This window comes from Mauremys mutica, chromosome 14 (assembly GCF_020497125.1).
Source record: "Mauremys mutica isolate MM-2020 ecotype Southern chromosome 14, ASM2049712v1, whole genome shotgun sequence".
NCBI lineage: Eukaryota > Metazoa > Chordata > Testudines > Geoemydidae > Mauremys > Mauremys mutica.
Window position 1 is genome coordinate 9564274 of NC_059085.1, and position 23700 is coordinate 9587973.

The 23700-nt window shown below is 48.9% G+C and overlaps 1 protein-coding gene and 1 long non-coding RNA gene across 2 annotated transcripts in view; one reads left to right on the forward strand and one right to left on the reverse strand.

Moving 5' to 3' along the window:
* Positions 1-12191, forward strand: part of LOC123349511 (L-selectin-like) — a 103529-nt gene extending 91338 nt beyond the window's left edge. Inside the window, exons 12-15 of the mRNA XM_044987667.1 lie at positions 5045-5377; positions 8984-9061; positions 11390-11436; positions 12030-12191. Coding sequence (XP_044843602.1) covers positions 5045-5377; positions 8984-9061; positions 11390-11436; positions 12030-12191 — 620 coding nt within the window. The remainder of the gene's footprint in view (positions 1-5044; positions 5378-8983; positions 9062-11389; positions 11437-12029) is intronic.
* A 7022-nt stretch (positions 12192-19213) lies between these two features.
* On the reverse strand, positions 19214-21737 carry LOC123349032. Its single transcript, XR_006573326.1, has 3 exons — positions 21559-21737; positions 19715-19716; positions 19214-19476 (listed from the first exon to the last, which is right to left on the reverse strand). It is a non-coding gene; the product is annotated as an uncharacterized LOC123349032 (long non-coding RNA).
* Positions 21738-23700: the final 1963 nt, after the last annotated feature.

The following is a 23700-nucleotide window of genomic DNA, read 5'->3' on the forward strand; positions in this document are numbered from 1 at the left end:
AAAAGTGTCAAATAGGCCACAACAGAGTGACTTACCTAGGACACCAGGTGGGTCAAGGAACCATCAACCCCCTACAGGCCAAGGTGGAGGCTATCCAACAGTGGCCTGTCCCAAGGTCAAAGAAACAGGTCCAATCCTTCTTAGGTTTGGCCGGATATTACAGGCGATTTGTACCACACTACAGCCAAATCGCTGCCCCACTAACTGATCTGACCAGGAAAACCCAGCCAAATGCAGTTAAGTGGACTGATGAGTGTCAGAAAGCCTTTACCCAGCTTAAGGCGATGCTCATGTCGGACCCTGTATTAAGGGCCCCAGACTTTGACAAACCCTTCCTAGTTACCACCGATGCATCTGAACGTGGGGTAGGAGCGGTACTAATGCAGGAAGGACCGGATCACAACTTCCATCCTGTCATGTTTCTCAGCAAGAAACTGTCTGAGAGGGAAAGCCACTGGTCCATCAGTGAAAAAGAATGTTACGCCATTGTGTATGCCTTGGAAAAGCTACGCCCATACGTTTGGGGCCGGCAGTTCCAGCTACAAACTGACCATGCTGCGCTAAAGTGGCTTCACACCAACAAGGGAAACAACAAGAAACTTCTCCGCTGGAGCTTAGCTCTCCAAGACTTTGACTTTGACATTCAACACATTTCAGGAGCTTCCAACAAAGTTGCTGATGCACTCTCTCGTGAAAGTTTCCCAGAATCAAGTGGCTAAAAACTGTTCTTAATATGTTTTCATGCTTAGTAGTCGATGTAATAGTGCATGTGTTTTATTACTCTGGTTGTTTTACAGTTCTAGGAGGAAATCGCCGCCAGTGGATCCCACTGTGACGATTTGGGGGGCGTGTCATGAATAGTTAGTAAAGGGTTAAAGCATAGTACCTGGTGGGCATCTGACCTGAGGACCAATCAGGGAAGAGAATTTGAAACTCCTAGGAGGGAACTTTTCCCTCTGTTTGGGGGGGTCTTTGTCTTTGGCCGTTTGGAGTTCAAGAGACCAGACGAGTTAATCAAGTCCCTACAAGTTCCACCTTTCTGAACTAATTTCTTCTAGTCAAGATAGTGAGTATTAGAAAGATACTTTGTGTCCTTATCTAATAATCCTATGTTTGCAATTCTGTGTGTTTGTTATTGATTATTCTTAATTCTGCTTGTACTGGTTGTACTGAGAAAGAGAGAGGATTCTCTCCAGAACTTAGCAAGGTTATACCCTATGAGTGCCCAGCTTGGATTCATAGAGATTCTATATTTTCTTTTGTTCTCTTAATAAATTCTTTTCTTTTCTTTGGACTTGGTTAATTCCTTCCCTTGGGGAAATTCAGGGGAAGGGGAGGGGGAAGTGGGCTGCTTCCCTGTGTGTGTGAGATTCAAGGCGTTTGAATCCAGGCACCTCTGTCTCCAGAGCAGGCTGGAGAGAGGGAGGAGGGGGGAGGTTCCTCCTCTGTGAATTGATCTGTGTTCCCAAGGGGGGAAACAGGGGTGTCCCGGCCCACGGAATTGACCGGGTGGTGGCAGCCGAAGGGGAGACCTACCCTAGGATTTTGGGGTGGGGGAAGACATGCGGGTCCTCACTTTGAAACCGCCCAGTTTCAAGTGAGGGTAGACTCTGACAGTTGGACATTAAGAAAAACTTCCTAACTGTCAGGTTAGTTAAGCACTGGAATAAATTGCCTAGGGAGGTTGTAGAATCACCATCACTGGAGATTTTTAAGAGCAGGTTAGACAAACACCTGTCAGGAATGGTCTAGATAATACTTAGCCGTGCCATGAGAGCAGGCGACTGGACTAGGTTCTTTCCAGTCCTATAATTCTAGGATTCTATATGCTATGTTGATTAAAAGAACAGCACCATATGAAATCAGAATATCAAAGGCCTTACACAAGTCTAAGGTTTCAGAGTAGCAGCCGTGTTAGTCTGTATCTGCAAAAAGAACAGGAGCACTTGTGGCACCTTAGAGACTAACCAATTTATTTGAGCATAAGCTTTCATGGGCTACAACGCACTTCTTCGGATGCATAGAATGGAACATATAGTGAGGAGATATATATACACATACAGAAAACATGAAAAGGTGGAAGTTGTCCTACCAACTCTAAGAGACTAATTAAGAAAAAAAACTTTTGTAGTGATAATCAAGATGGCCCATTACAGACCGTTTGACAAGAGGTGTGAGGATACTTAACATGGGGAAATAGATTCAATGTGTGTAATGGCTCAGCCATTCCCAGTCTCTATTCAAGCCTAAGCTGATAGTGTCTAATTTGCATATTAATTCAAGTTCAGCAGTTTTTCATCGGAATCTGTTTCTGTTGCAAAATTGCTACCTTTAAATCTGTTACTGAATGGCCAGAGTGGTTGAAGTGTTCTCCAACTAGTTTATGAATGTTATTATTCCTGATGTCAGATTTGTGTCCTTTTATTCTTTTGCACAGAGACTGTCCAGTTTGGCCAACGTACATGGCAGAGTGGCATTGCTGGTACATGATGGCATATATCACGTTGGTAGATGTGCAGGTGAATGAGCCCCTGATGGTGTAGCTGATGTGATTAGGTCCTATGATTGTGTCACTTGAATAGATATGTGGACAGAGTTGGCAACGGGCTTTGTTGCAAGGATAGGTTCCTGGGTTAGTGTTTTTGTTGTGTAGTGTGTAGTTGCTGGTGAATATTTGCTTCAGGTTGGGGGGCTGTCTGTAAGCTAGGACAGGTCTGTCTCCCAAGATCTGTGAGAGTGATGGATCGTCCTTCAGGATAGGTTGTAGATCTTTCATGATGCTCTGGAGAGGTTTTAGTTGGGGGCTGAAGGTGACAGCTAGTGGTGTTCTGTTACTTTCTTTGTTGGGCCTGTCTTGTAGTAGGTGACTTCTGGGTACTCTTCTGGCTCTGTCAATCTTTTTTTTTTACTTCAGCAGGTGGGTACTGTAGTTTTAAGAATGCTTGATAGTCTCTAAGGTGCCACACGAAGTCTAAAGGTTAGTCTACATCAGATGTTGCTGCACCAATGTAGCGTGTGTGGTGAAGATGCTCTATGCCGCTGGGAGAGTGCTCTCCCATTGGCACTATAAATACACCTCCATGAGAGGCAGCAGCTGTGTCTGTGTGAGAAGCTCTTCCGCCGACATAGCGCTGTCCACACTGGTGCTTAGGTCAGTAAGTGGTAGTGTGTACAAGCCCTAAGTGTAATGTCAACAGTTACCTTTATCAACCAAATTTGTCATCAAAAAACTATATCAAGTTTGTTTGTCTGGGATTAAAGTCAGACTAACCAGCTGATCGTTTTCCAGGTCACTCCGTTTACCCTTTTAAAATACTGGCACAACATTAACTTTCTTTCCTGTCCTCTGGAACATCCCCATTGTGCCAAGAGTTATTAAAAACAAAATGGTTCTGCAGGCTCCTCAGACAATTCTTTTAATGTTCTTGGGTGCAAGTTATCCAGTCCTGCAGAATAAAAAAAAGTTTACCCGAAACATTGCTAGTTTACATCCTGCCTAGTTACTGATGGAATAGAAGGTATTTCATCAGCACTGTAAGACAGGAATACATTGTCCTGCTCTTTGTTCTGTAGAGTGTTGTGTTTGTTAGCAGCACTGCTTAATTATAAATAATAATAATTACAGGGGCAGGCAGTGTGGTCTAGTGCACAGGCGGGGGCAGCACTTGCAGGGGCTATAACCACCCCAAAATTTTCCTTACTCCTGTTGTAGCAGCTGCCACTCTCCAGCTGCCCAGCTCTGAAGGCAGAGTGGAGAGAGCAGAGGCTGCTGGGAGGGCTCCCAGCTCCAGCAGCAGTGGAGAAATACACCTGGGCAGAGGACTGGGGTGCCCGAGAACAGCCCCTGATCCCTATCCCCACGCCCCAGGGCGCAGCACCCAGGGCAGGTGGTAGATCCAGGGCTCCCCACAGCAGCCCAGACTGACCCACTCCAGCCCAGGCTCCTGGGCCCCACCCCTGTGGTTGCTGCTCCCCGAGGGATCTGCCGGCCCTGGAGCCAGGTTCCCCTGCCAGGGCAGCTCTTACTGGCTGTCAGCAGCCACCACCTTCACTGCCCGGTACCGGCCTCCAATTTGGCCATGGAGAGGGGCTACAAAGAGGGGTGGAGCCTTGTGGCAATGGGGGGCTCAGCCCCACAATTTTCTGTCTGGCCCATCTCAGCCCCCCTACTGGGAAGAGACTGGTGGGGTCCCTTTGCCTAGGGAATAAGGAAACTCCCCCTCTATAGTATCTCTTGTTCTGCTCCCACTCTTAGCCAGTGAGCTCCTCAGGGCAGGGACTGGCTCTGACAGTACGTACCGGGCCTGACACACGGGGCTGGACTAGTGGCTGAGGACTGGAGGTGCAATGGGGATAAGTATAAATAACAACAACGAGGATCAGCGTCTTTTCCTTCCATCTCGTACTTTCCTCACATTTTCTTGTCTATTTTACTTCCCCTTCCTTAGGGACTACATCTTTCTATCCCTCTCCCCTGCTTTGCACACAGTCACTTTCTTTCTCGCCCATCTTCTCTTTTCCACTCCCAGATCTCTCTTTCCCTCAGTCTTCTCCCCTCCGTCATCTTCCTTTTGTCTCCTGTCTCCCATCTCTATCTCCCTTCTTTGACCCCCATCCCCAAGTCTTTGGTTGGCCCATTGCTGTTCAGATTTGCCTCTCTGGAGCAGACACTCCACCTTGGGGCCTGCAGGCCCAATTCCCTGCATCTGGGCTCCTCTCTAAATCCCTAAGAGCCACCCAGTGCTCTCTCGCTGGCACTTAGGGAGAGGCCCTATGGAGTCCGTTCGGCAGGCTGGAGCCAGTGGGGCAGGCCGGCTAACAGTGCCAGCAGGGCCTGTGCAAACTGCCCAGTCTGAGCCCTCCCCACTCGCTGCTCTGAACTTCATACCGTGACCTTCAGCAGGGAGTTCCTGCTCGTGCACTTGGCTTCCTTGTAGAGAAATGGAAACATTCTGCACTGGATCATTTGCAAACAATTTTGTTTGATTTAATTCTTCCTCCTGTTGCAATAATTTCAAATAGTGACACTGAATTTGTGTTTCAGGAGCCGCAGAAAATACTGCTGCTGTCTTTGTGGTGAATCAGACACCCCCCTCTATCTGTGCAATGGAAGGGTCAGAGTTCACCATCGAGTGTACATTCAACATAAGCAATAATTCAATCAAGTGGTTTGGTGAATGGAATAAAACCAGAATCAATGTAACAGAAAAGGTGTCCAGTGGAACAGATCGAATCATATCATCAGCAGATAAAGAAAAGAGGTCTCTTTCCCTCACTGTGAAGAAAGCCGACGTCACTGATTCTGGAACCTACGTATGTTGGGTTGGGAGCAAAGATCGGATATTTCCTGGGAATGGAACCCAAGTGACCATCGATGGTAAATACCAGCATTTCCTTCTCTGTTCTACAAAACCCTTCGGGGGAGCTCAGGACACTGGCCTGGTTCCAGGGAGCTGGGGCAGGTGGTGCTGGGGGAGGTGGAGCAGCACAAAGCGTAAAGGGCAGAGCTGTGGGCAAAACTGGGAGACATTGTGTGGTACGTACAATGGTCCTGACCCTGCATTGCACTGATTTCTGTGGGGGGTTTGGCTGCACAAGGAATGCAGGGTCAAGCCCCAGATATTCAAAAACTGTTTTGAGATGGGGGGAGAGGGGAGGTTTCTGATTGGCTAAACTTGTGAGCCCTTATACGCAACTTGAGAGAGCAGGTGGGTGAGGGAATATCTTCAATCTATTGTATCAACTTCTGTCGGTGAAGAGACAAGCTTTCAAGCTTACACAGGGCTCTTCTTCAGCTCTTGGAAACTTAGGTCTGGTCTACACTACAGACCTAGGTCGCCATAACTACGTTGCTCAGGGGTGTGAAACATCTACATCATAATTAGTTATTTACACCAACCTAACCTCCTGTGTGGACAGTGGTGCAGCTGGGCTGATGCAGTGTTTTAAGTATAGATGTGCCCTTACTCTGAGTGTCACCGGTAACTACAAGGTAGAATGGCTGATTTAGCATAAGTAGTTAACACCTATTTCAAGGGACCGTTCTAGGCAGAGTGGCCCGTTGACACTTCTGCAGTCACAGGACAAAAAAAGGGAGTTAGTGGGTTACAGATTGTTGTAATAAGCCATAAATGCAGTGTCTCTGTTCAGTACATGATTTTTAGTGTCTAGCAGAGTTATGAATTTAAGCGCCCCGGCTCGTCTTTTGAAAGTGTTGTGCAGGCTTCCTTTGAGGATGATTCATAGACTCTAGGACTGGAAGGGACCTCGAGAGGTCGAGTCCAGTCCCCTGCCCTCATGGCAGGACAGAATACTGTCTAGACCATCCCTGATAGACATTTATCTAACCTACTCTTAAATATCTCCAGAGATGGAGATTCCACAACCTCCATAAGCAATTTATTCCAGTGTTTTACCACGCTGACAGTTAGGAACTTTTTCCTAATGTCCAACCTAAACCTCCCTTGCTGCAGTTTAAGCCCATTGCTTCCTGTTCTATCCTTAGAGGCTACAGTGAACAAGTGTTCTCCCTCCTCCTGATGACGCCCTTTTAGATACCTGAAAACTGCTATCATGTCCCCTCTCAGTCTTCTTTTTTCCAAACTAAACAAACCTAATTCTTTCAGCCTTCCTTCGTAGGTCATGTTCTCAAGACCTTTAATCATTCTTGTTGCTCTTCTCTGGACCCTCTCCAATTTCTCCACATCTTTCTTGAAATGCGGTGCCCAGAACTGGACACAATACTCCAGTTGAGGCATAACCAGCGCGGAGTAGAGCAGAAGAATGACTTCTCGTGTCTTGCTCACAACACACCTCTTAATGCATCCCAGAATCACGTTTGCTTTTTTTGCAACAGCATCAAACTGTTGACTCATATTTAGCTTGTGGTCCACTATAACCCCTAGATCCCTTTCTGCCGTACTCCTTCCTAGACAGTCTCTTCCCATTCTGTATGTGTGAAACTGATTGAGTGATGAGGACCACTCTGTATCTGACCTGTGAGACGTGTTCCCCACAGGAGACAGGGTGGTTTTATCTTGTATCATTTTCCTGTGTGAGTTCATTCAAGAGCATAGTGATTGTCTAGTTTCAGCCACATCGTTGTTATTGGGGCATTTAGTGCACTGGATGAGGTACCCCACAGGTTGTGATAGGCTTGTGTAGGATCCGTGGATCTTGAAAGGTGAGTTGTGGGGGGTGTTGATCATTGTAGCAGTGGATCTATGTCTGCAGATTTTGCATCTGTTGTTCTGGCAGGATCTGGTGCTGCTTTGAGTTGGTGTGTCCTGGTCTGTGGGGAGCTTGCGTCTCATGATGCCCTTGGAGAGGCTGGGGGGTTGTTTGAAGGTCAGAAGTGGGGGTTCAGGAAAGACTTGTTTCAGGATGTGGTCCCCATCGACTATGGGTCATAGTTGTTTGATGATACCCCGTAGGGGTTCCAGTGTAGTGTGGTAGGTAGCAATTGATGTGCGGTCAGAGGAGGTTTTATTTCTGTATTCAAGCATGTTCTCTCAGGGTATTTGGACAGGCCACTCCATGATGTAATATACTTCTCTAGTAGAATGTCCTTGTTTGGTGCAGGTGGTTTTGAGTGCATTAAGGTGTGTATCCCAGACTTTCTCCTAGGAGCATATTCTGTGCTGTAGATTACAGATTTTTTTGGTTGTTTGGGGTGGTAACTGGGTTTATGACATGAGGTGTGGTGATCTGTGGGTTTCTTGTCTAGAGTTGTCTGTAGGGTTCCATTGCTGAAGCTGATGGTGGTGTCCAGGAAGTTGATGCTAGTGTGGGAGTGTTCCACAGAGAGTTTAATGGCTGGGTGGTGGTTGTCGAAGTTGGGGTGGAAATCCACTAATGTGGAGTCAAATCTGTAGTAGATTTGGTGAATCAGTTCTCTTCAGTGCATTGGCATTTTCAGTCTAAGCTAAGTTTTGCCAGAACGTTTGCAATCAGCTGTACTGTACATGGACAGAGTGTAAGAGCCCCTGAGCCAAAGAATTTACACTCTAAACAGACAAGGCAGACAAAACTGGGGAGAACAGGCAGATGTACTAACAGTAGATTGGGAAGTGAGACACAGAGAGATTAAAGAACTAAATCCACACAGGGATTTAGGCCCTTCAATCCAACATCTGGGTGCCATGGAGATCCTCAAGACCCTTGCTCAGCTGCCGCCTGGCCCTGGAGCTGCTGAAGTTTCCACCAGTAAAACCACTGCTAAAGACTTGCTGACACTCTCTCGCTATGCTGTAAGCACAGCCCTGCACAGAACAATGGTTGCACCCAATCCTCACTCCCCTGCCATTGCTAGCAAAAGTGCATCACTTCTCAGAACTGCCCATTTCACGTCCTTCAATGAATCCCATTTTTCTGTAATGAAAGAGAATTGGCCACCCTCTCTCTTGCCCTCCATTGGGCTGGTGGAGTGAAATAGGTCTCAAGAAGGGTCTGAATGTGAGGAATTTGGCAGGGGTGTCAGGCGTACACAAGGTTCGGGTAAGAAGTCACATTGTTGGAGGGGGTTTGTCTAGACTGAAGCTTCTGGGGATACCTGCTCACTAAACACAGCAGAAAAGTCTTGACATGCACAATACAGCTCGATATGGGGCCAAACGAAAGAACATCAGTTTAAACTCTTAATAAGCAGGGGAAACTAAACGGCAGGACTGGAGAGATTCATTTTGTACATCTGCCCTTGTCTGCTGGCACACTGAACTATTTCTCAATGAAGGTGCAGAAATTACCGACCTGATGGTGAATCAAACCCCAACCAGTGTCAGTGATTTAGAAGGCTCACAACTTACCATTAATTGTACGTTCAAGACAGTCAATAACCACAGCCCCATGTATGTGCGATGGTACAACTATGGGACCAAGCGACTAAAGCAAGAGCTGGTGAAGGAGAGCGAGGTGATCACAACCCTGCATTTGGACAATGGGTTTGCCTCTCTCACTTTGAAAAATGTGAATTTATCTAATACAGGAACCTACGTGTGTGAGGTGGGGACCACAGCAAGGAACCTCCCTGGGAATGGAACAGGAACCCAAGTAACCATCGAGAGTAAGTGCTGGAATTTCCTACCTGATCTTCTTGGGGAAATGGGGGTGAGCGAGTCAGAACAAGAGCACACATCTCCTGGAAGGTGTTGAGTGTCTTCAGTGCCACCTTCAATGGGAGCTGAGGGTGCTCCATGCCTGCCCAGAAGCACTAAACTCCTTGCAAGATAAAGCCCTGTAGGCTGGTATTAAAGGGGAACAATGTTTCAATTTTAGATCCTTTACAGCCAAATGTTTCACATGGCCTCAAATTAGTCTCTAAACGTTTGCTTGCCCATGTTGCATGCACACCCATTGGTACGTTCAATGCCTGCCTGCATGCCTGGAATCTGGAATTTGTGAGAGATAACAGGGTAGTTAGACATGAATTTCCATCTGATTTGTGGATGGGTGAAACCTGGGTCTGCTTCTTATGTCAGATCCGGTTCACATAAGGATCCATATTGCAGGAGGCAACTTCTCCAGACTGAATGTTCGGGAGGCTGGGGGGATGGTTTGCAGGTCTTGCCAGGCATCATAAAGCTATGAATGGAACTAAGTGAAAGCATCACTTTAACCTCTGAGAAGCAGAGGATGTTAAATGGCCAGGCTGGGAAAAGAACACAAAATACTGGAGGGGGAGACGTTTATTTTAATACCTCCCCACTCAACAGCCATTTACAGATGTGACTTTGGTAAAAATGGCGGTGGCAATGGAACCAGAGTGACCATCCATGGTAAATAGCAGCATTGTCCTCTCAGATCTTCACTGTATTTTCTAGGGAAGAATAAGGACTAGGAAAGGAAGAGCTAAGGCCAGTACTTTGCATGGGGTGATATTGATGGGACAGGAGTTGCGGGCAAACAGAAGGAGAAGGCAAAGCTAAGGAGAGATTTGCAGTGAGAAGTCAGTGATTCCCGGTGGCTTTCCAGATCCTGACCATCTTTTTTTTTTTTTTTTGTCATCCAAGTATTTGCAACCCTCTCCCCTTTCCCTGATGTCCCTCGCTCAGCAGCACAGCATTGCTGCCCACCAGAATTCTCTGAGCCACTGGGTGATGAGTGAATCACAAAGGGTTCAGAGAAGCAGCTCCCGGTTCAGAAGCTCTTCTCACCCCTATTGAACAGTCAGTTTCACCATGACAGGCTCTCTCGTAAGAAGATTTCCAATATTTCCCAGTTTTGAGAGGGATAGAAATGCCTCTCGGTATATTGCTGATTCTGCTTTCAGTCTTGGACAAAAACAAGTTGTGTCTAGATGACAGCCCTAACAACCCACTCATGGTAGCACCACTATTGTAAGCTGCAGTGTTTGGAACCGTAACTGTAGAACACTGTCTTTTTTTAAATGAGGGAAATATTTTTGAACCTCAGCACAGGTTCCAGTTTGATTCTGGGTGAGGGTGTAAGCTAGTCCTTACTTATCCTAACTGATGAGCCCATTGCAAATACAATCTTCTGACAAATGAATCCACCAAGTTGGTGTCGGTTATTCTTCCAGTTGCGGTGGAGCAGCGACCCAGTTTGCCTTTTCTCCTTCGGCTGTTCTGCCACAGGACTCCTTGGGTGGTGGTGGTGGTCTAGTGACCTCGCTCACAGCATCTTCCCCTGCCCCTATCCAGCAGGACTCCTGCAGGGGTGGTAATGCATGACCCAAACTATGTTGTCTTTCCCTAGAACTCGTGGTGATAGGGGTGCAATAACTCAACTTGCCCTGCCTCAGTAGCCCCTGTCTAGTGGGACAGCAGCGAATTAATGTTTCTTTCAACAGCACATGACCAAAAGCTGATGAGCTCTTACATTGTTCCTGGGGCTGTGGCTGGGACACTTCTCTTCTTGCTGGTACTCGGTATCCTTTTGTGGAGATGGAGACAGTGCTCCAAAGGTAAGATTTACTTGGACAATAAATGTAAGCAATTTCTGTAGGAGGAGAGCTCGTAGGATGCCGATAGATTCTTCTTTGTGTCCTTCCTTTAGCCAAATAAAGAGTAATTCAGGGAATTTTTGCCAGTGAACGTACAGCAGTGATGGTGAACTGGCATCCTTAGTTACTGAAGTCTCATACCTAAGCACAGATACTGCCTGGGCAATGGTAGGACTATTCCATGTCTCCTCCCTGACCTGAGGAAGCACCTCAAGGTGTGAAAGGTGGATTCACTCTCCACATCTATTCCACCTTTGGCTGGATTGCCAACAAAGCCGCCAATTATTGGCAATTGCTCAGGTGGGAACGTGTGGGATGTAGATACTGCTCTGCTATGAACTAACTAGACTGACAACTAACTCCTTCATTTAAGTGACCCAAAGGTCATCAGAGAATAACCAGCTTAGCCACAACTTCATTTTTTTCCAGAACCACTTCAAAGCAGGTCAGAGGCAGAGATGAATCAGATGGAGATGGTGAGTTGGAGCGCTTATCATAAGAGCCTCATTTAATTTTTCTCTCGAGCATAGGGGAACTGGGTGTTGAGCATCAACTCCAGGAACACAAGGTAATAAAGAAATTGGTTCTCCTTTCACAGACTGCAGCTCCAAGAACTTCAGAGTAACAGAAAATGCAGCACTGGTCCTGAATAGGATCAGGGTGGTATGACATTTAAAAAGTTAGAGGGGAATCAAGAATTAATTAGCCTTAGAGCAAAGATAAAGAGGACATAAATTAATGATTGCACAGGATCTTCAGTGATAACAGAGAATGCAGCATTGGTTCTAGGCAGTGGGACTGGGAGGTTCAAGGCAAGAGGGAATCTTATGCAGCTCCAGAAACCTCAAAATACTGGAGAATGAAGCTTTTGTTCCATGAACTTTAGAGGTGTTTCATACTCAGAATAAAGCTGCCTAAAAAGTCAGTACACTCTTTTACAGTGCCTGTCTCAGTGGAAGATGGTCTAGCATTATAATAGTATGATATGGGCATCACTAACCATGTACTTTAGACCTTGCAAAGCAGAAACGAATGAGCAGTCTTCACTCATTTTCCTCTTGCTTTGCAGTCTTCTCCTCCACCAGCTAATGAGGTGACTTACGTTGACTTCAACTTCCACAAAAAGGATGCAAAAGCGGAGGAAGAGGTTGTTTACATGGAAGTGAAGATACAGCCAAAACAGAGAGATGACAATGACATCTACGCAAAAGTCAAACCTCATCAGCGCTAGGTGGAAGAGCTAATGGGAATTAACTGAGGGGTGACCAGCATTTCACATGTCCATTAAATGCAAGTCTCCATGAAAAAATCAATTAGCTGTTAGTGAAAGATGTCCTTGGAGATCAAAGTCCTCTAGTTATGAACAGAACAGGTAGCAGTGCAAGATTTCCTCGTTTCCCGCTCCATCAACATGTCTCAACTCTGGTCTGGAGAGACCAATTCTGAGGGCAAACGGAGAGTTCTGCTAACCCATCTACTCTTGGTCTATGAGCTGCAATTGCAGCCAGGAAACAGGTTGTGCTGTGGACAGTGGTTCACTAGGAACGGAGTCGAGACCAGAAATTCATTGAATTTTTAGTTGCTATTTACCAGCACTGTATTAGAACAGCAACCAAGAGCCAAGCCCTTGAGCCACCCAAGTATGGAAAATGTTGCCATCTTGTTGTGGGAAGTGCTGTCCTCCACTGAAGATGCCAACTGTGCTGAACGAGGAAAGAAAAGCCTCCAAAGAGCCATGCTCCCTACCCTGGAGGATGTACAATAATGCTGATAAGGCTCAAGAGCAATTTCTCATACTTTCATGAATGAGACTGACATGATTGTTTAATCTTTCTACGCACAAAGCAGGCTTCTCTGTTGGGAGGGAATTAAGCTTCCCTGGATTCCACCCACTTAAGAGCCAAACTACAACAATATGAATTGCTTCGCCAGCAGATTTAAAAAATTAACTAGAGCTTTTACAGCCAGTTTAGCCCAGGATTAAGCGTGTACAATTGCACTGATTTAAATGGAGCTGTACCTACTTACACCAGGAATGGATTTGTCCCCTTGTGTTTGTGAGAATTTACTGCAAATTTTAAAAGGAAATGTGTAATTTAAAAAAAAGCCATCATTTCTAGTGGTTCAAGTAGATTGTGCTTTCAGATAATCAATAATAATAATTTTATATAAACCCTCAGAAAAAATAACCCAAAGGGTCTGTTGGGCTCCCCAAAATGGAGAGACCTCAAAAAATCAACACGAGTTCCTTTGAAAGTCTCCCCATAACACATTGATTTTTATGACTACTGCAGATGCATAAGATATAACCTGTGCAGACCACAACTCATGGATTTCCATAACGATACAACCAGAAGAGACAACACAGCAACCGTGTGAACACCTGCAAAACGTTCTGCTGATTATTAATACCTGCATCCATTCATGAGTAACTAATACATGGCATCAGCCATTTTCAAGACTGAACTCCCAAAAGGAAAGGCAGCTATCGAATTGCATTGTGGTTGCACCAATACTGGGTTTGGTCCCCTTATGTGGGGTAGGTCTTTAGCCAAATCAGTTTCATGAATGCAAATGATGGGTTATTCAGTGGTAACTGTTGTTCATTGGGTATATTGCCCCTGCAGATCCACCCAGGGCAAATCTGCAGAGGCAGTCCTTCCAGAAGAAGAATTGGGTGACTAAATACCCACCATGAACACCACATATGCTGGGTGGAGACCAAATTCAAGCCTGGCTGAAGTCATAAAGGTTTTCACCCATGTACACCAAGACTGTACATGTGCCTTAAGATATAGATAAGACTGGCCATGCTGGGTCAGATCAATGGTCCATCTAGCCCAGTATCCTGTCTTTGACCAATGCCAGACGCTTCAGAGGGAATGAACAGTACAGGGCAATTTCAAGTGATCTATCCTCCGCTGTCTAGTCCCCCCTTATGACAGTTGGAGGTTGAGAGACACCACACTGAATGACACAGCTGTGTACAAAATATACAGCAGTTGGCCTAAACACTACAGCTTGCAGCAGAATTACTGCTAGTTGTTTAGGCCATTACTGTACAGCAGGGGTAGGCAATCTATGGCACGCGTGCCGAAGGCGGCACACGAGCTGATTTTCAGTGGCACTCATGCCACCCGGGTCCTGGGCACCGGTCCGGGGGGCTCTGCATTTTAATTTAATTTTAATTGAAACTTCTTAAACATTTTACAAACCTTATTTACTTTACATACAACAATAGTTTAGTTATATATTATAGACTTATAGAAAGAGACCTTCTAAAAACTTTAAAATGTGTGACTGGCACGCGAAACCTTAAATTAGAGTGACTAAATGAAGACCCGGCACATCACTTCTGAAAAGTTGCCAAACTCTGCTATACAGTGCTGCAGATACTTCTTACCACACCAAATACTTCCACTTAAAGGCTTCTTAAAATGCCTCAAATGCCACAAGATTGGAAATAGCCAACTTTGGTTATTGACAGGACAGTGCATTATTATTATTTTTGCCATTAGCAAAAGCCAGATCCTCCCCAGCAAAAACTACTGCTGCTTGCTGTGGGAAAGTGAAGTTTATGAGTCACCGTGACAAGAGGAAGTAAAGTCAAAGGGTAAATCCTTGCTGCTGCTTTACTAGGGTTTTTTTGTGTGTAACTGAACCGGTGTCTGTATCAGCCTATCTGAAGAGGGAGAGTTTGGCAGGAAATCAGCAGTTCATCAACGCTGATGAAAACTACTAATTACCAAATATATATTTCCAAAAGCTCCAGTGCGAGTTTCAGACACAACAACTCTCAGTGAAAGCCAAGGGAGCTGGGCACCTCGCTACATTATATCCCTTTGCCACCCTCAGTCTAAGGCCCCAGGTCTGTACATTGTCTGTACATTGGGTCAGAGCCTCCACGGGGTCAGAACTGGTGAGGATCTGGGTCCATAACATTTAAACAGGATTCTGTAAACAAGACACTTTCTAAATGCTTTCGGTCAGAGGTGCCCGTAACCATCATCTTGGACCTACTGGTGTGGCAGGATTTTTTGGCTTCCAAGGTCTCACATGAGCTATGATCTGCCAACCTTTAGAAGTAACACAGAGTCAAATGCAAATGAACATGCTGCAAGTGTGTGGAGACCTTGCTGCAGATCCAGCTGATTGTCTAAAACAGGGGTGGGCAAACTAGGGCCATGTCTGGCCTGTCAGAACTTTTAATCCAGCCCTCGATCCTAGCCTGGAGCACCCTCCTGCACCCCAAACCCCTCATCAGCAACTCCACCACAGAGCCTGCTTCCCCAGGCAGAGCCCTCAACCCCCCCTGCACTCTGGCCATAGGTGCCAACTCTGTGGGTGCTCCAGGGATGCAGCACCCACGCAAAAAAAATGGTGGGTGCTCAGCACCCACCGGCAGCTCCCCATGGCCCCGCCCCCCTGTTCCAGCTCACCTCTGCCTCCTGCTTCTCCCCCCTCCCTCGCAGTGCTTGCGCCGTGAAACAGCTGATTTGCGGGGCAGGGAGGGGGGGAAGAGGCACGCTGGGGACGAGACGGGGCTGGGGCAGGGATTTGGGGCAGGGATCCAATAGGGGCAGGGAGGGGGCAGAGTTAGGGTGGGGCCAGGGGTGGGGATGGGGTTGGGGTTGGAATGGTGGCGGGGCCAGGGGCAGGGAAAGGGGTAGGGGGTTCAGGCACCCACCGGCGCTGAAGAAAGTCGGTGCCTCTGACTCTGGCCTCAGCCCTGATCCCCCTCCCACCCTCCAAACCCCTCAGTCCCAGCCCAGAGCAGGCCCCTGCAACCAACCCCCAATTTCATGAGCATTCATGGCTCACTGTACAATTTCTATACCCACTGGCGCCTTCAGGCTAAAAAGTTTGCCCACCCCGCTCTAAAAGAAAGTCCCCTTTCCAGCATGAGCCCTCACCTTTAGTACCCGCCTTACGCTCACTCCAGTCCTGCTTTAAATCCTTCCTAGGATTATAGTTCTAGGAGACCCCCAGCACCCCTAGTCCCAGCACCCCTGCACATGGCCTCTGTTCATAAAAGGAGCAGGGTGTGGGCAGACAGTCACGCCTGAGAACATCCTCATTCCACAGCACGTTAATGAGGCAGAGACTGTTCAGAGCTGGACTCAGCACTCATTGCCAGTGAAGAACAAACACCCTTATTGAAGTGTGTGTAGTATTGATCCTAAACGAGTGTGCCAGGAGGTGGTGCTCTTTGCATTGACTGTCTGCTAGTCCACGTACCGGTGGGCGAGGTCGTATATGGACCAACTTCTGCTGGTGAGAGAGACGAGCTTTCCAGCTGCACCGAGCTCTTCCTCAGGCCTGGGCAAGGTACTGCGAGTGCCACAGCGAAATACAGGATCAAACCGATAGTTTAGCAGGAGCAGTTAGCACAGATTCTAAGGGATCAGTCAATTGTCTTATTGGACCAACTTTGACTGCTGAGAGAGCGGGACGGTTCCCCCGGAACACGCGCTGAAGCGGAGCTCTGTGTAGTTCTAACGCTTGTCTCTCACCAACAGAATTTAGTCCAATAAAAGATAAGACCTCGCCCGCCTTGTCTCGCTGATATCCTGGGACCCACGTGGCTACAGCAACGCTGCGTACACGTGTGGGCAGAGATATCACATGTGTGTAGCACGCCGGTGAAAGGGGAGCACATTGCTGCTGCAGCTGGGTAGGAGGAACTCGGCGGCTGCAGAGCAGCTCTTGCAGTAAGGCAGGCTCAAGTTCTCCTGTCCCGTTACACGTGCAGCGCCCTGCACCGGGAGGGCATTAAGCACAGATCCTCAAAGGTATTTAGGCACCTAATGCCCAGAGAAATCAATGGGGAGTTAGGCACCTACAACCTGTGAGGCTCTGGGCCTGAACGCTTGAGAGCAGGCTTTGCCCGTCTGGCACAGGTTCTGCTTTGCAGTGACACCGGTGCAGTGATATTACCGCTGTAATTAAGGCTGGTTGGCTATTCACGTTCTCTCTCTTACCGACATAGCTTAAGCTGTGTCCGTGGAGCCATTTTGTTCCTTATCCAGCAATTTTATGAAACTTGATTGACGTTATTTGTTCAATTGCACTTTTCTTAGTTAGAGAACAGACGTCAACGGGCTCTGAGTGCTAAATTGCTAATATTTCCTGCATGCAAATAAACATTAAAACAACCCTATTGGGTTAGTGTTCTGATCAGCAAATACAGTAGTAGACGTAAAAGAAGAAATGTTTGTGATTTCCCCTAAAGGCTTCGTTCAAGCAGTAATCTATTGGGAGTAGGAGGATGAAGCTACAGGCCTCAGAGGGGACTTCAGCGGGATCCAGCCCCCCAGGACCATGTTTTGCAAATGCCTAGGGCAAGTTGGCACCAGGGGCGGCAGGTTTGTGTGATTTTTGGTGGTGCCCAGAACGGATTGAAGTCCCACCCCCTCCACCCCCACCCCTGCCTTGTAAGCTGATATATATTAAACATTAAAATAATGTAAAAATGTGAGGGCTGTGGGGATGAGGGGTTTGGGAGGGGCTCAGGGTGTGGGGGGTGAGGGCTCTGAGGTGGGAATGGGGATGATGGGTTTGGGGTGTGGGAGAGGCTCGGGGTAGGGCAGAGGGTTGGGTGCGTGGGTGAGGGCTGCGGGGTGGGGCTGAGGATGAGGGGTTCATGGTGCAGGAGGGAGGTCAGGGCTGGGGCAGAGGGTTGGGGTGTGGTGGGGTGAGAGCTCTGGCAGGAGTGCAGGCTCTGGGATGGGGCAGCGCTGGGGATGAGGAGTTTGGGGTGCAGGCAGGCTGCCCCCAGCTGGGGAAAGAGAGGAGGACACTCACCTCACATCACTGTCACTGCACGTGTTCCTAGGGCCCCTCTCAGGTCCAGGAAGCCCCCTCGAATCCCCTGTGGGGGTGTGGGCAGGGGTCTGCCATCATGTGTGTGCCTCCTCCCCTGATGCTGCCCCTCACTGTAGCCTCTCTAGGGGTGGGGGAGGGGGCTGTCCCTTGCCCAGCATGGGGCAGGAGCAGTGACTGCGGGTGGGGGGCCCTGTGCCAGTGGAGGGTCCCGCCGGAAAAGGGAAGGGTCCGTCTGAGGTGGAAGGTCAGGATTAGCCTGGGTCAGCCTGCCCTGGCACTAGAGTTTGGGGGGCGCTAGGACCCTGCAGCAGTAGTTGATGCCGGGAGCTGACAAAGCGGGGGGGTGAGGCAGGAGCACCTGCTAATGGACGGACAAAACTGACTCAGAGGTGATGCTCTGAGTGAAGATGCAGCCAGGGCTGAAGCTTAGATATAGACTTTAGGGTGATGTCTAATTAGCCCTCTCTGAGCAGCCGCCGCTACTTGTCAGTCTCCTGTTCGTGTACCGACGACGGCCCAAAAGGAGATGGAACAAAAGCAGAGCTCAGGGGCAGGGGAAACTGACTCCTGGAGTTTTGGGCACTAAGGTAAATGGATTCAACTATCTGAGCAAACACCCTGGAATTATAGATCTTCCTCCTGTCCCTCCAAGCCTCAGACCTGGATGCACAACGGGTGAAATCCTGACCTCACTGAAGTCTGTTGAGATTTTTGCCTGACACTCGCTCCACAACTTTTGTGAGGGTAAAGTGGCTCCGGACAAGTCAGGCTTATAAACTCTGTACAGACAGCCGGATCCCACCCATGTGCACACTGGGCCTGGTTCCCAGCATGCAAGGGAAATCAGGGATGCCATATCTGGATGCATCTTGGCACAGCAGGGAGGCAAAGGATGACATCTGCCTGTGCCTAGGGGACACCGTCACCCCCGTCCAGCTGCTGGAGGAGCTCCCGAGGAAACATTGGTGGTTGAGTTGTAATACAGTCATTGTGCAATTCCTTTTTCTTATCTGTCCACACATCTCTTATCAGCAGTACTCCGTCACTCTTAGCTACATTTGGTTTGGGGAAGTGGGGGGTGGGGACATGCACCCATTTTTTTTAACCATTCTTGGTCGGCAGTGTTAACTGCACTTAGTGGCTATTACGGAGCACTAGTCGCTACTAAGTCTGAAACTGGTCAAGGTTGGGAAGTGGGGGCTAGGAAGGGCCTTTTAATCACAGGGTGGTGCCAGCTGCCTGTATTGGTACTTGAATTGCGTTCATATTTTTGCACATCAACCAAGCCGCAAAGACATTTATCTGTGTTGTGAGTTCCGCTACATTTGGAGGTAGCCGGGGGTGGTGTCACACTAGCTACACTTTCCCCATCCTTGGGACTTTGGATACTCCCTAACCCACGTGGGGAGGGGCAGTGGGTGTGGGACAGACAGAAAAGCATTTGCAGTAAGATACAGTATTGCCAACCCCAAATATTCAACAATCATGAGTCCTGCTCACCAAAACTCATGAGATGGGCTTAAAAACGATGAGATTATGTAAAAGTTAGTACATTTTGTGTTGTTTTTATTTGCCTTCTGCTTTTTGAGTCTTTAGGGTGCACTGGGGTCACATGAGGGCCAGAAACTTATTTTTTCTTTAAGAATGAAGGCTGAACTCAACACAGATCCTCTTGACTCCAGAAGCCGGGGCTGTAAGGAAAACAATAATTTTCATGAGATGCATGTCAAACTCGTTACACCATTCCAGTGCACGTGCTGTGAATTCTGGGCCCCAATCCTGAGCCTGAAAACATCTTATAATCATCATGGCTAGGAAGGAGGGATCTCGCTCAGGTCAGGGAAATGATAACATTTAATAAAAGTACTAACTGGAATGTGTAAGGCTTTGGGTGCTAGTCGAGGGTGTGGTCCTGGGAGTCCTGCAGACTCCTCCCGGTCAGGGGCAGCGAGTTAGCAGATGGACCCCAAACTTCTTTAGCCACCCGTTCTATCAGTCTTCCCCTATACCAGCACTCCCAGCTATCTTCGAGACACCACTGACTTCCTGAGGAAACGACAATCCTTTGGTGATCTTCCTGAAAACACCATCCTGGCCACTATAGATGTGGAAGCCTCTAAACGAACATTCCACACAAAGATGGACTACAAGCCATCAGGAACAGCATCCCTAATACCATCATGGCAAACCTGGTGGCTGAACTTTGTGACTCTGTCCTCACCCACAACTATTTCAAATTTGGGGACAATGTATACCTTCAAGTCAGCGGGACTGCTATGGGTACCCGCATGGCCCCACAGTATGCCAACATTTTTATGGCTGACTTAGAACAACGCTTCCTTAGCTCTCGTCCCCTAACACCCCCTACTCTACTTGCACTACATTGATGATATCTTCATCACCTGGACCCACGGGAAGGCAGGGCCGCCGAGAGGATTCCAGGGGCCCGGGGTCTTCGGTGGCGGGGGGCCCTTCCGTTCCGGGACCCGCCGCCAAAGTGCCCCGAAGACCCGCGGCGGGAGCCCCCCGCTGCCGAATTACCGCCGAAGCGGGACCCGCCGCTGAAGTGCAGCCCGGTCTTCGGCGGTAATTTGGCGGCGGGGGGGGTCCCCGCCGCGGGCCGTCGGGGCACATCGGCGGCGGGTCCCGTAACAGAAGGGGCCCCCCGCCGCCGAAGACCGGGCTGCGCTTTGGCGGCGGCGGCGGGTCCCGCTTCCCCCGCCCCGGCCCCAGCCCAAGCCCCAGCCTCAGACTCAGCCTCTTACCTGAGCGCGTCTCCGGCCGAGCCCCTGAGCCCCGCCCCGATCCGAGCCGCGTGGTGAGGGGGCGGGGCTGTGAGCTCCACGCCGAGCGGAGGCAGCTGCCCCGCCCCCTCCCCACGCTGCTCTGAGCGGGGCGGGGCTCAGGCCCCGTTGGAGCTCCCAGCCCCGCCCCCTCACCACGCGGCTCGGATCGGGGCGGGGCTCAGGGGCTCGGCCGGAGACTCGGCGCTTGATGCGCTGAGGCTCCAGGAGAGGGGCGGAGGCGGGAGCCTCCGCTGTTCTCTTGGGGGCCCCTGCGGAGCCCGGGGCCCGGGGCAAATTGCCCCCTTTGCCCCCCCCTCTGGGCGGCCCTGCGGGAAGGAGGCCCTTAAGGAATACCACCAAGATTTCAATGATTTCCACCCTACCATCAATCTCAGCCTGGACCAGTCCACACAAGAGATCCACTTCCTGGACATTAGAGTGCTAAATAAGCGATGGTCACATAACCACCACCCTATACCGGAAACCTACTGACCGCTATTCTTACCTACATGCCTCCAGCTTCCATCCAGACCACATCACATGATCCATTGTCTACAGCCAAGCTCTAAGATACAACTGAATTTGCTCCAATCCCTCAGACAGAGACAAACACCTACAGAATCTCTATCAAGTGTTCTTAAAACTGCAATACCTACCTGGTGAAGTGAAGAAACAGATTGACAGAGCCAGAAGGGTGCCAAGAAGTCACCTACTACCAGACAGGCCCAACAAAGAAAGTAACAGAATGCCACTAGCCATCACCTTCAGCCAGCCTCTCCAGTGCATCATCAAGGATCTACAACCTATCCTGAAGGACGATCCCTCACTCTCACAGACCTTGGGAGACAGGCCAGTAGTTGCCTACAGACAGCCCCCCAACCTGAAACAAATACTCATCAGCAACTACGCACCACACAACAAAAATACCATCCCAAGAACCAAACCCTGCTACCAACCCCGGTGCCAACTCTGTCCACATACCTATACAAGGGACACCATCACTGCTCCTGATTCCTTCTGTCCATGCCAATAACCAGGTGCTACAGAGTCCTGCTCCGTCTGTATCTGCTGTCTCTGGGGTGCCGCTCCTGCCCTTCGAGCAGAATGGTTTCCCTCCAGGAAGCTGAAGGTCCTGCCATTTCAAAGACAAGGGTAGCATTATATAGTTTTTTTCTGTGGAAAAAAACAAGAAATCTTCCCCCTTATCATAATTTGCGGAAGGAGGCCAGAATATTGATACTTTTCAGCATTCCAGGAATGTGACTGTTAGACCATCCTTGGTTCCCAGACAGCTTTCGCAGCCCACGAGGAAGGAGCAGAGGCTACTGGTAGTAAGATACGTGTACTAAGGTTTTAAAAAATTTAGACTTTTCATAGACTCTCAGAAGGCCGGGGAGGGGCAGTTCATTCCAGGGGCAATGCTACCAGCTCACAATTTCTTCCTTAAAGGCCAGCCAACATTTGGAGAAAACAGAGGTTGTCAAGGTACGAGCATGGAACAGGGACATGGCTTCCCAATCCGGTGGAGGAGATCCAGCACTGTGTGCCAGAGAGATGTTTCTGCAAATGGTCACCCCTCTACGTGTCGCTGAATGGAGGGGTTTGATCGGCTGTGAGGGTGGATTAAGCAGATATGTACTGCCCTTGACCCTCAAGACCCAGCTTCAGCTTCTGCTACACCACAAATTGGTTGAAATGTGCTCACAGGCCTGGGTGGTAAATCGACTGGAAATTGACTATATTCTCATCAAGCACATGGAGTTGCCCTGCAAAGGAAAATGTGAACTGTGACCACCACCTGCCCCAGCATCACCAGAAAATCCTGCCTCTGTGCCTGCCTAACACCAGGGACAAGCACAGGGAAAGAAAGAGACACTGCCCCTTTATACGGTTCCCTGGAGATTCAGAGCAGCACCACAAGCCCCTCACCTCTCCCGAGCAAAGGGACATCGCACTGTGTTTATCCAGCTGCCAGACCGGCTTCCCTACGCACCCTCATTTCTGAACCTGTGCAGCATGGCTCAGTGCAGGGAGAAGCCAGACCCCAGGGACAGGGGTAGGAGAATTTTGTCATCTTCCAGGGGAGAGAGGACTGCTGGGACTAACTTTCTCAGATAACTAGTGTCCCCTTCCCCTCCCCGGACCGAACCCCCAGACTCCAGCCCTGTTCTGTGCAGCTCCTCTTCGCAAGCGGGTAGTGAGATTGGAGCGAGGGGAAGAAGAGAAGCCCTGAAACTGAAGGGACAAAGAAAACAGCTATTAGACAAACAACTGTACGTTTTCTACAACGGTCCCACTCTCAACGGGAACTCTAACCCCGCCCCCTCCCTTCGCCCAATCTGTGCAGCCCCAGGTCTGTCACTGCCAGCGTGCCGGCTGAGAAATGCCCACACGGGGGGCACAAAGTCGGGGAGGATGGTGTTCTCCAGCCACACACCGATCAGCAGCACCCACGCATGGTCACAGCTGCTCGGTATTTGGAAGAGGGTTTCACATCTCTGAAAGCAAACAACTGACACGGGAACCTACGTGTGAGAGGTGGGATCACAGCAAGGAACAACATAAATATGCCCCATGCATCAATCTCAGTGTCCAATATTTCCATAAATTGGTCATAAGGAACATGAGGGCACTCCTGAACTGGTAAAAGTGGTCTTTTGCTAACTTCTATCTTCTTTCTTATGTTTTATGGAATTGTTTCTGAGTGAGATAATCTGAGACCATTGAGAGATCTGTCTTTCCCTCTCCCTTCAGCTCTAGCTCTCACTAACCTCCCCTCTACAACATGGCGAAACAACTATTTCATCTCCACTTCCTATTGACACGTCTCTACTTCTCACAGACATTGTCCTTACACCATCAGACTAAACCCAAACCACCCAGTGAAGTACAAATTGTAGCAGTGGAATTAGTTTGCAGCACTGACTCTTTGCTCACTGGCAAACTCCATAAACCCAACCTTCTGAAAGCTTCAGGCCAGCAGGGTTGGGGCTTGATGCTGAGTGGAGGCCAAGAGTGTCTCCACGTGGGAGTTGCTTCTGCCCTGGGGGTCAGGGTGAACAACAGATCAGGTAGTTCAAGGCAACTCAAGTTACAGGGGTGGGGCGGAGGGGTCACTCACAAACAAGG